General features: G+C 38.3%; 1 protein-coding gene across 2 annotated transcripts in view; it reads left to right on the top strand.

The window, feature by feature from the left end:
- LOC115209875 (autophagy-related protein 2 homolog B) overlaps positions 1–12,113 on the top strand; it is a 197,429-nt gene that overhangs the window by 38,623 nt on the left and 146,693 nt on the right. For both annotated transcript variants that reach the window (XM_029778451.2, XM_036501567.1), the window contains exons 4-5: positions 1,202–1,307; positions 9,895–10,096. In XM_029778451.2, the coding sequence (XP_029634311.1) occupies positions 1,202–1,307; positions 9,895–10,096 (308 nt within the window). The remainder of the gene's footprint in view (positions 1–1,201; positions 1,308–9,894; positions 10,097–12,113) is intronic.

Raw genomic sequence — 12,113 nt, 5'->3', positions numbered from 1 at the left:
CCCAGACCGGGCGTTGTGAGTGTTTATTGAGCGAAAACACCTAAAAGCTACACGACGTTCCGGCAGGGGGTTGGTGATCCCTACTGTACTCTTTCACCACTGTTTCTCCCACTCTTTCTTCTGTTGGCCTGCTCGCTTAGCCAGCGGGGTGGCTTCATTCGAAGGCTAAAGCAATGCGAACGCATTGTGACCAGCGATGTGTAACAACATCTGATGGTCTGGTCGGTCATGTGGTCACGTGATATATAAACACATATATATCACGAACTAGGTGTTACTTTCTCAGATGCAGCATGCAGTTTTGTCAGTGAACAAGTTGCAGTCTCAAAGCGCCGAAAATATTTTGACACAAATGATATTTAAATGTTGAAGTGAATCTAACAGTTTTTGTGTGTTTCTTAAATGGCTTATAAACACCTTCCATGCTGCAATTGTTTTTGTTCAAGCACACAATCTCAGGTTAGGTCACTTGCTATGCAAGTACATCTCCGTAATAGCCGTAGCACCAGCTTTCATCACCCGTGATGACCTTAAAAAAAACTTCCAACTGTTCTTTCAGTTCATGACATGCATTCAGTCATGACTGCTTTTGATCTTCCATGAGTGAGCGAGGTTCTAATTTTACTGCAACTCTTTTCAATAGCAATTCCTCACTCAAAATTTGTTGGCGACAGTCTTCCAAGATTAGTTCATGAATTTTCATGATGTTTTCATTTGTTTGGTAAGTAATGATCACCCTGAACAAGGTTGGTTTTCAAGCAACAATTGACCTTTCCTAAACGGTCCACATACAAGTGGAACCACTTGTAAACTTGTATTTTGCTTATGGCAGTGTCTTTGTAAGCTGTTTGAAGTATGACAACTGTTTCGGCCACTTTTTTCTCCAGCAGAAAACAGAATTTTATGGAAACTTGCTGTTCTTTTGTTTTAGCCATTGCAAAAACGAATGAACAGAGGAGAAGCACTGTAAAACAAAGACACACTAGGTGGCAGTATGGTCTCACTGGACACTGCTGGTCAGCAGACTGATGTCTGAGGGTCGTATCAACTGACTTCTAGCAGCGGAAGCCTAAGCTACAACGGGCTTGTCCCACAGGATATTTCTAGTTACTTTTGGGTACCCCCTCGTAAATTACCATTCATATTTTTCATTTTTTATTTGTATTTATATGCGTTTATTTATTATTTTTTTCCATTCCAGTGTTATCAAGAGTGAAAATAAGTGTTCACGACATATCTATTTGCCTGGATCATATCCTAAAAGATTCTGGAAATCAAAAGGCAAGATTAGAGATGAGAATACAACGGTAAGTAACACTGGTTGTAATTTTCATTGTAAAATTTAGGGCACCAAGTTTATTGTTATTGTTTTTTAGTGCCAGGTCAGCTATGATCAAATATATTAATAGCATTCTAGCCATGTCCATTTCATTTTCACGCATTGTGTATCTAGGACTACATTACTTAGCGTGTTCATTTTTGTTTAGAAGCCTGGGAATTATTTGAAGGAGTTTTGGGCTACTACTTCTAGCTGGTTAAGTGACCACTTGAAGGCCTTTGTTGTTTGACATAGTAGAGACTAAAGACAGACACTTTACTGTATATAGATATTTCTTTTTTTTTTATATATATATTTTGAGATGAAATCCTTCCAAGATCCCAGAGAGACTTTGTCTTTCATTTCTTCTAAGTTCATAAAATAAGTAGCAATAAGTAATAAATGGATGTTAATTCAATGATTTATGATTCTTCCTTCAAAAATTGATGACCAAATAAAAAGAATGAGATCAAATAAGGTAAAAATTATTACATAAAATTGTAATTAATTTCAGTACAGATGTTACAAGCATAGGTGTCTCTATAGGTAGTAGCATGGTTGTGTGGTAAGAAGTTTGCTTCTTAACTACATGCTCTGAGGTTCAGTCCTACCCCATGGAACCTTGGGCAACTGTTTCCTATCATAGCCCGGGGCTGACCAAGGCCTTGTGAGTGAATGTGACAGATGAAAACTGAAAGAAGCCCATTGTATTTGAGCATGCTGGTGTCATGTTAAAAGCACATGCTGTAGAAACCAAGCAAAATCAGACTGGGACCTGGTGCAGCTCTTCTGCTTACCAGCGCTGGTCAAACCATCCAACCCATGCCAGCATGGAAAATAAATGTTAAAGGGTGGTGTTGGTGGTGTGTGTGTATGTCCATGCAGTTATTTGAAATCCCATAGGTTTGATTGTCACCTTCTGAACAAAACTCTATTATGTTCACATTCATTATTAACATTCAGACTAGTTATAGAATAAAAGCAAAAGATCACTTACTTGAAAAATGGGTAAGGGTTGGGGACAGGAAAAGCATCCCACTATAAAATCCTGCCTCATGTCCCTGTCCATCCTCTGCTAATACAGAAAAGCAGATGTGAAACCAGTGGACTTCGGTATCAGCCTCTGCTTGATATGGCTGAAATATGACCATAAGGGTGAGGAGAAATTGGAATCATACTATTCTATGGAGTCCTGAGAGATAAACCCATTATAAAGATTAGCAATAAACTTGGAGAGTTACACTGGGGTGAATGTAATAAAAATAGACACCAACTCAACAATAGATAGAGGAAATAACATGGAACAACTCAAACAAGCACTGCAAGATTTAAAAAAATAACACCAGAATATACTCTTTGTGAAGAGACCTAGGCTGAGATGTGTTTCACTTTGTTATGTAAGGAATCTCTGCCCCTCCTTTAGCTTTGGTAGGTGTGCAGAATTATGTTGCATGTCTCTAGGCATGACATCAGTGTAGATGGGTGGTCTTTGTCCAATAATATGGTAAGGGAAACTCCAAAATATAACAATGTGAAATAGTCTGATGTTCAGTACAATTGTAGTTGCTAGCAAAGCCTACACTGCATTGGAGATTGATATTCGGGATAGGTAGAATGTGTCTGTAAATCTACTTAACCCTTTGATCTTACCCTGAGATGTTGTGAATGCTCATGAGAAGCCTGGCATACATACCATCAAGCCAAACTTCAAGCTCCTTCTGTGTAGTCCTGGTTTCATCTCCATAGAGACAATACTTGCGATACATGCCTTGAAAGTACTGGGTAAGTGTATGTCTAGCCTGTGCCAACATGGAACGTGGACATTAAATGATGATATTGATGAAATATGAAGGTGGGGGTGCTGAAAAGTTCCTGGCTTTGGGTAAAAGAAAATACAGGAGGGTCAGTTAATTATGGTTTTATTCAACATATTCCAGTCTCAGTTTTTCTAAGCCCTGTAAAAGAACTCAGAAGGCTAGGCTTCCAACCAGGCTTTTCACAATACTCTCAAAAGCCAGGAACTTTTCAGTATGCTATCGTATGTGTGTGTATGTGTGTGTGTGTGTGCATTTATATATATATATATATATATACACATACACACATTATTCAAAGAAGCATTATGAAACATGCATACATTATCATCATCATCGTTTAGCGTCCGCTTTCCATGCTAGCATGGGTTGGACGGTTCATCTGGGGTCTGGGAAACCAGAAGGTTGCACCAGGCCCAGTCTGATCTGACAATATTTCTACGGCTAGATGCCCTTCCTAACGCCAACCACTCCGTGAGTGTAGTGGGTGCTTTTTATGTGCCACCGGCACAGGTGCCAGATGAAGCTGGCAAGTGGCCACAATCGGATGGTGCTTTTCGATCGTGGCCACTTGCATGTAGGCCAGGCGAGGCAGGCAATGGCCACGATCAGATGGTGCTTTTTATGTGCAACCAGCACGGAGGCCAGTCGGGGCGGCACTGGCAACGGCCACGTTCGGATGGTTCTCTTATGTGCCACCAGCACTGGTATCACAGCTACAGTTTCCATTGATGTTGATCAATTTCGCTTTTAACTTGCCAGAACAGGTCTTCACAAGTAGAGTTTTGTGTCCCAAGAAGGAAAGGTATGCATAAGTGGACTATATATATATAAAATTGATCAAAATAAAATAAAAACATGATGCGAAGGATTCAGCGGTACATATGTTTCGGGCCTTTATTAGACAGATTTATAACAATGCATAATGTATGTCTGTGGCCTTCTTCAGCCGCGCACAACAGCTTCCACAAGGACATGTGTTACATCAAAATTTCTTGGTTGGGGATGCGAATCCTCTCATTCGCGTACGACATAATGCGGCAGCAGCATAGAATTGAAGCGTCCATCTCCTTCTTCTCTCAATGTAGAATGAGGAAAACTGGATGTTGAGGTAATGTAAATAAATAATACATATATAGACGTGAAGATGGAGGGGCGAGAATTCGGGACCAGGGATAACAAATGTATAAAAGGTGTAAGTATAGAAAAATATAAAAATGTAGAGCATAAAGATATAAAGAGTTATAAGGAGATGTAAAGGGGGTATAAAGGATATAAAGAAATATAAAGAAATATAAGTAAATGTAAAGGCATAAGGTTATAAAGTGAAAATAGAAATAGAAATAAGAGTAAAAAAACATGATAAAAACATGATAAAAATGTAAAAGAATGTAAAGATAAGGGATGTATAGAGGTTACGGACCAAGCATGGTGGTCAGGAGATTGATAAAATTTAGTTGTAGAATTGTCAGTAAATCAACAGTTTCGTCTGGGGACCTAATGTGTTGTAAATCAGAGTTGATGAGCATTTAATCTGGTTTCTTGAATTAAATGGACTTCTAGTACATACATATCATCATGGATACATACACCCACATACACGCGTACATATACGCCTCCAAGCCTATAAGCATACACACGCACTCGCGTGTAAACATGTACATAAACACACACGCACCCACATGCACGCGCGTACACACACATACGTACAACAGAATATCCGCATGCATACACGGACACTATACGCGTACACACTCACATGTACATACGCGCCCATCCCTACATACACACACGTATATGCCCACGCCTCTAGGTCTAGATATAAGATATTAAAGGATGTATATAAGAACGTATGTAAACAGTCACGTACTCATGTCTATACGTGCACGCACACACGGCTGTGTGTCCGTATGCGCGTGCACATATACACTCACATACACAGAGACACACGCGCATATGGGTATAGCTATAAGATATCGAAATATGCATGTACATATATGCGCGTGCATATGTATGTATGCGTATACACGCGGACGCTCGTATAGTCAAAAAGTGGATCTATAGGTAAGTAAATAAACATATATAGAGGTATAAAGCGATAAGTTAGGGTTAAGAATGTGGGTAAGGGTAAAAATTAGAAATAAAAAATACAGTATAAAAAATAAGAAATACAATGTAATAGTTAGAAATGAAATATAAGAATTATAAAAATTATAAGAGTTAAGGTAAGGGATGAAAATAAAAATGAGAATAAATGGAAGTAGAATAAAAGTAAAAATAAAAATAAAAATAAAAATAAAATAAAATAAGATAAAAATATAATTTGGTAAAATTTAACATGAGATGAAGGTGGTTGAAAGTTAGAGGTGTGTGTTAAACGTAGGGGCGGGCGGGGGGAACTGAAAATTGGAAGGGTGGGAAGTGGAGTTTGGCGGTGTGCGTTCAACATCCAAGTTAGAAATGTGAAAGGGTATAGATATAGGGAATTAAAGAGACTATATAGGGAGGATATGGGTGTAGGAGAAGAAATATTTAGGGAAAAGAAGTCATATATGGGAGACAAAATTTGTATATATAGGAGGAAAATGCAGGGAACCGTATATGCACATACACACACACACACACACACACACGCACATGTATATATATATATATATATGTACACACACGTACACGTATGTGCACATACACATACATACACACACACATACGCATATACACGCACATATAGGAAAACGGGAAGTGCTGGAGCCGATAGGTTGCACCGGGTGGGAGGAAATTGCATGGGGGAGTTGGTATAAGACCTAAGCTTTGTAGTATTTGAAAGTATTAATAAGTTTGTGTATACAGGATGGTTTGAACTCTGACCTTTTGTTAATAAGATTGTGTTTGTCTTTGAATTTCAAGATGTTCAGGAGTTCTACACAACATAGTTGGCATCCTGCTCTATTATTTAAATAAGGTGCAGCTGATCCGATGATGGACCATCTGAGTTTGCTAGAAAAACCATAATAGAATTCGACGGTAGACTCTGGACCAGATCCGATACCCCCGACAATTTCGATGTGGCTATGGGCTCGAGCGATTCAGCTCAGGTAACTGACCTGGTCGGGGCCTACCTGCTCAAGAAGCTTTTCTCTGAGGTACCGGATCTTCAGGGGGGTCTATACAGAGACGACGCTCTCTTCATATACCCCACCAACAATAGGAGTAAACTAGAAAGAATTAGGAAAAAGATCAGGCTTTTTTTCAAATCCTTCAATCTTAAACTAGAATTTATGACCAATACTAAAATAGTAAACTTCTTAGATGTTACGTTAGATTTGAATAAGCACCTTCACCACCCGTATAGGAACCCGAAGAGACTACCAAATACATCCATACCTCTTCCAACCATCCACCCTGTATAATTAGCACCACGGTCCAAGCCATCTCAGACAGACTGACAAAACTATCCTCTAATAGAGAAATTTTCAATAATCATGCACAACACTACAACCAGGCTCTCTATAGTGCCGGGTATAACCAGAGAATATCATATGTAGACCACCCGGGAGCGTCCGTCGGCCATAAAACTCCCAATTATAATCGAACTCAGCACTCAACTCACACTAGCGATAATTCTAATTTAAACTCCAAACAACGTATAGGAAATAGACGAACTAATAGAATAGCACACAATAGTAACCCTCCCGACGAAAGCAATATAGATCCTATTAGGAGAAATAGAAGGGATAATAGTAGATTACGCAAATATATATGGTTCAACATACCTTACAACTTATCAGTTAGGGGTAAGTTATGTAAGAGAATATTCTCTATAATTTCCAACAACTTCCCACCCACCCACAAGTATAGAAGTATCTTCTCCAACAAAACTATTAGGATTTCCTACTCTACCCTGCCCAACATGAGCTGCCTCATAGCTAAACATAACTATATTAATATTAGAACAGCTAGATCAAGAGCAAACCATAGCGACCAACAGAACCCCCCTCATCTAGACAGTAGACAACATAACCAGACTGGTAGCCATACTACCCAAACAGTTAGTAATAACACCCGCCAACACAACAGAGGAAATACTACACCCATCAACAACCAGGAGGATACCAACGCCCCCACTCGTATTGCAACATCTCCGCCTGGGATTAGCAGCACACGACCGAATAATGCAATGCAATGCAACTGCAGATGTGCATCAGAGTGCCCGCTGCAGGGCGCATGTAGGGCGAAAAATGTAATATATTCATGTGAGGTGAGTACTCAGTTTAACACACTCACCTATATTGGTTGCTCAACCTCCTGGAAATCCAGATACTACAACCACCGGTCCTCGCTGAGACACAGACATAAGGCTAACAGCACCTCCCTCTCTAAAAGAATTTGGGAATTAAAAGACAAATGCATAGGCTTCAAACTCAGATGGTCCATCATCGGATCAGCTGCACCTTATTTAAATAATAGAGCAGGATGCCAACTATGTTGTGTAGAACTCCTGAACATCTTGAAATTCAAAGACAAACACAATCTTATTAACAAAAGGTCAGAGTTCAAACCATCCTGTATACACAAACTTATTAATACTTTCAAATACTACAAAGCTTAGGTCTTATACCAACTCCCCCATGCAATTTCCTCCCACCCGGTGCAACCTATCGGCTCCAGCACTTCCCGTTTTCCTATATGTGCGTGTATATGCGTATGTGTGTGTGTATGTATGTGTATGTGCACATACGTGTACGTGTGTGTACATATATATATATATATACATGTGCGTGTGTGTGTGTGTGTGTGTGTGTGTATGTGCATATACGGTTCCCTGCATTTTCCTCCTATATATACAAATTTTGTCTCCCATATATGACTTCTTTTCCCTAAATATTTCTTCTCCTACACCCATATCCTCCCTATATAGTCTCTTTAATTCCCTATATCTATACCCTTTCACATTTCTAACTCGGATGTTGAACGCACACCGCCAAACTCCACTTCCCACCCTTCCAATTTTCAGTTCCCCCCACCCGCCCCTACGTTTAACACACACCTCTAACTTTCAACCACCTTCATCTCATGTTAAATTTTACCAAATTATATTTTTATCTTATTTTATTTTATTTTTATTTTTACTTTTATTTTTACTTTTATCCTACTTCCATTTATTTTTATTTTTAGTTTTACTTTTATTCTACTTCCATTTATTCTCATTTTTATTTTCATCCCTTACCTTAACTCTTATAATTTTTATAATTCTTATATTTCATTTCTAACTATTACATTGTATTTCTTATTTTTTATACTGTATTTTTTTATTTCTAATTTTTACCCTTACCCACATTCTTAACCCTAACTTATCGCTTTATACCTCTATATATGTTTATTTACTTACCTATAGATCCACTTTTTGACTATACGAGCGTCCGCGTACGTATGTATACGCATACATACATATGCACGCGCATATATGTACATGCATATTTCGATATCTTATAGCTATACCCATATGCGCGTGTGTCTCTGTGTATGTGAGTGTATATGTGCACGCGCATACGGACACACAGCCGTGTGTGCGTGCACGTATAGACATGAGTACGTGACTGTTTACATACGTTCTTATATACATCCTTTAATATCTTATATCTAGACCTAGAGGCGTGGGCATATACGTGTGTGTATGTAGGGATGGGCGCGTATGTACATGTGAGTGTGTACGCATATAGTGTCCGTGTATGCATGCGGATATTCTGTTGTATGTATGTGTGTGTACGCGCGTGCATGTGGGTGCGTGTGTGTTTATGTACATGTTTACACGCGAGTGCGTGTGTATGCTTATAGGCTTGGAGGCGTATATGTACGCGTGTATGTGGGTGTATGTATCCATGATGATATGTATGTACTAGAAGTCCATTTAATTCAAGAAACCAGATTAAATGCTCATCAACTCTGATTTACAACACATTAGGTCCCCAGACGAAACTGTTGATTTACTGACAATTCTACAACTAAATTTTATCAATCTCCTGACCACCATGCTTGGTCCGTAACCTCTATACATCCCTTATCTTTACATTCTTTTACATTTTTATCATGTTTTTATCATGTTTTTTTACTCTTATTTCTATTTCTATTTTCACTTTATAACCTTATGCCTTTACATTTACTTATATTTCTTTATATTTCTTTATATCCTTTATACCCCCTTTACATCTCCTTATAACTCTTTATATCTTTATGCTCTACATTTTTATATTTTCTATACTTACACCTTTTATACATTTGTTATCCCTGGTCCCGAATTCTCGCCCCTCCATCTTCACGTCTATATATGTATTTATTTATTTACATTACCTCAACATCCAGTTTTCCTCATTCTACATTGAGAGAAGAAGGAGATGGACGCTTCAATTCTATGCTGCTGCCGCATTATGTCGTACGCGAATGAGAGGATTCGCATCCCCAACCAAGAATTTTTGATGTAACACATGTCCTTGTGGAAGCTGTTGTGCGCGGCTGAAGAAGGCCACAGACATACATTATGCATTGTTATAAATCTGTCTAATAAAGGCCCGAAACATATGTACCGCTGAATCCTTCGCATCATGTTTTTATTTTATTTTGATCAATTTACTCCACCACCTACACCACCAAACGGTATACACAGGTGCTTATAATTATGAAGTACTCACCCCGAATTTCTATATATATATATATATATATGATATATCTATCTTATCTTTGTTTATATTTTCTTTTGCTTAACAGAATGGACTTTTTTGATGATATGGCAGTGAACGAAAGTGTTGCAACTGATCCTTCTTCTGGCAGGAAAAAGTGGGAGCCTTCAGCTATTGCTTGCAAAAATTTCAAGTTGTCTGGCGTGACATTTCATATAGAAGAATGTGTAGTTCATCCAGACGATTTATACAACACATCACATAGCAGCTCGAGTGACTCTTCAACACAAGTTAGTTTTACTTCATTTCCTCTTGTATATTTGTAACTGTTGACATTGTTCCATTCATGCTGACCAAGAAACTCAGGGAAATAGAATGTATTTTTAGTTTCGGAATATCATAAATTGAGAGGTCAAGAATAATGTTTTAGAAGACGTCTTTAATCTGAGGAAAGAGAGAGATATAATTAATAAAACAGGTGTGGCTGTGTGGTAAGAAGTTTGCTTCACAACCACATGGTTTGGAGTTCAGTCCCACTGTGTGGCACCTTTGGCAAATGTCTTCTGTTACAGCTTCAAGTCAACCAAAGTCTTGTGAGTGGTTGATGGAAACAAAAAAAAAAGCCTGTTGTATATGTATCTATATATACAAACACGTGGTGTGTGTGTGTGTGTGTGTGCATGCCCTCCATCACTGCCTGACAACTGGTGTTGGTGTGTCTGTGTAACTGCTAAGTTACACATACACCAACCAATAGCATAAATATCAGACTTTACAAAGAATAGTGAGTATTGGGGTCGATTCATTTGACTAAAAATTCCTCAAGGTGGTGCCCCAGCATGGCCGCAGTATAATGACTGAAACAAATAAAAGATAGAAGATAGTATTTTACAAAAAAAAATCGTCGTCTTTAACCTAAATTATCTTTTTATCCTTTCACTCTGATTGTGTCTCTGTTTGTTTCTCTTTCTCTCATGTATTGTGTCTATCCACTAAGCACCATAATGGTGAAATAGCAAATTACCGTTGTAGATATTGTATTACAATATAGGTAATAAGTATGAAAACACTGGGACTCTGTTGGTAACAACAACAACAAAGGTTCCACTTGATTCAATCAATGGAACAGCCTGCTTGAGGAATTAATGCACAAGTGGTTGAGCACTCTACAGACACGTATACCCTTAACCCTTTAGTATTCAGATTACTCTGTTAAATGTAATATTTTTTTACTCAAATTGTTTTGAATTAATCATGCATTATCTTATAGCTTTGGGGTTTCAATGATGTGATTGTCTATTTTTAGAATGTCAATGTAGGTCAGGTGCAAGAGGCTAGATATGGCCAGTTTGAATATAAAATATGTAGAATATTTGGGCTGGATATGGCCGGTTTAAACACTAAAGGGTTAATGTAGTTCTCAGGGAGATTCAGTGTGACACAGAATGTGACAAGGCTGGTCCTTTAAAATACAGGTACAACTCATTTTTGCCAGCTGAATGGATTGGAGCAACGTGAAATAAAAAGTCTTGCTCAAGGACAGAATGAGCCACCAGGTATCAAACTCACGATTGTGAGTCTAATGCCCTGACCTATTTCTTTACTACCCACAAGGGGCTAAACACAGAGGGGACAAACAAGGACAGACAAATGGATTAAGTCGATTACATCGACCCCAGTGCGTAACTGGTACTTATTTAATCGACCCCGAAAGGATGAAAGGGAAAGTCGACCTCGGCGGAATTTGAACTCAGAACGTAACTGCAGACGAAATACTGGAAAGCATTTCGCCCGGCGCGCTAACGTTTCTGCAATCACGCCACAATTGCTTGACCACTTAGCCACACACCTTAAGTATCATAACACAATTAATGATTATTGAATATAACGAAGCAATTAACAAGTTTGAAGTTATGAATTAAGTCAAAATCAAAAAGCTCATTCTTATCGATCTTCATAACTAAATGGCTCAAACCTTTGCATATGGACAATTATATTTCTATTATGAAGTTATATTAGATGCAACATGGGATTTTCTTCTGAACAATTATTATTGTTCTACATCAACCCTTTTACACAAGCTTAGTGGTAAAAGAATAGCTTATCAGTTTACAGTACATTGTTGAGAGCGTTATGAAACATTCATCAATTTTATTTTTCTACTGTTGGTCACTTCAGTAACTTGTTGCTTCCTATGATATCTATTTACTACTGGAACTATTGAAAAGCCACAGTGCAGCACTGTTGGTTAGATACAACCATATCACATGATCACATGACCGACCAGACCATCAGATGTTGTTACAC

Source organism: Octopus sinensis, linkage group LG3 (assembly GCF_006345805.1).
Source record: "Octopus sinensis linkage group LG3, ASM634580v1, whole genome shotgun sequence".
Taxonomy (NCBI): domain Eukaryota; kingdom Metazoa; phylum Mollusca; class Cephalopoda; order Octopoda; family Octopodidae; genus Octopus; species Octopus sinensis.
The sequence above is the reverse complement of the archived record's forward strand: the minus strand, read 5'-3'. Positions and strand labels throughout refer to the sequence as shown.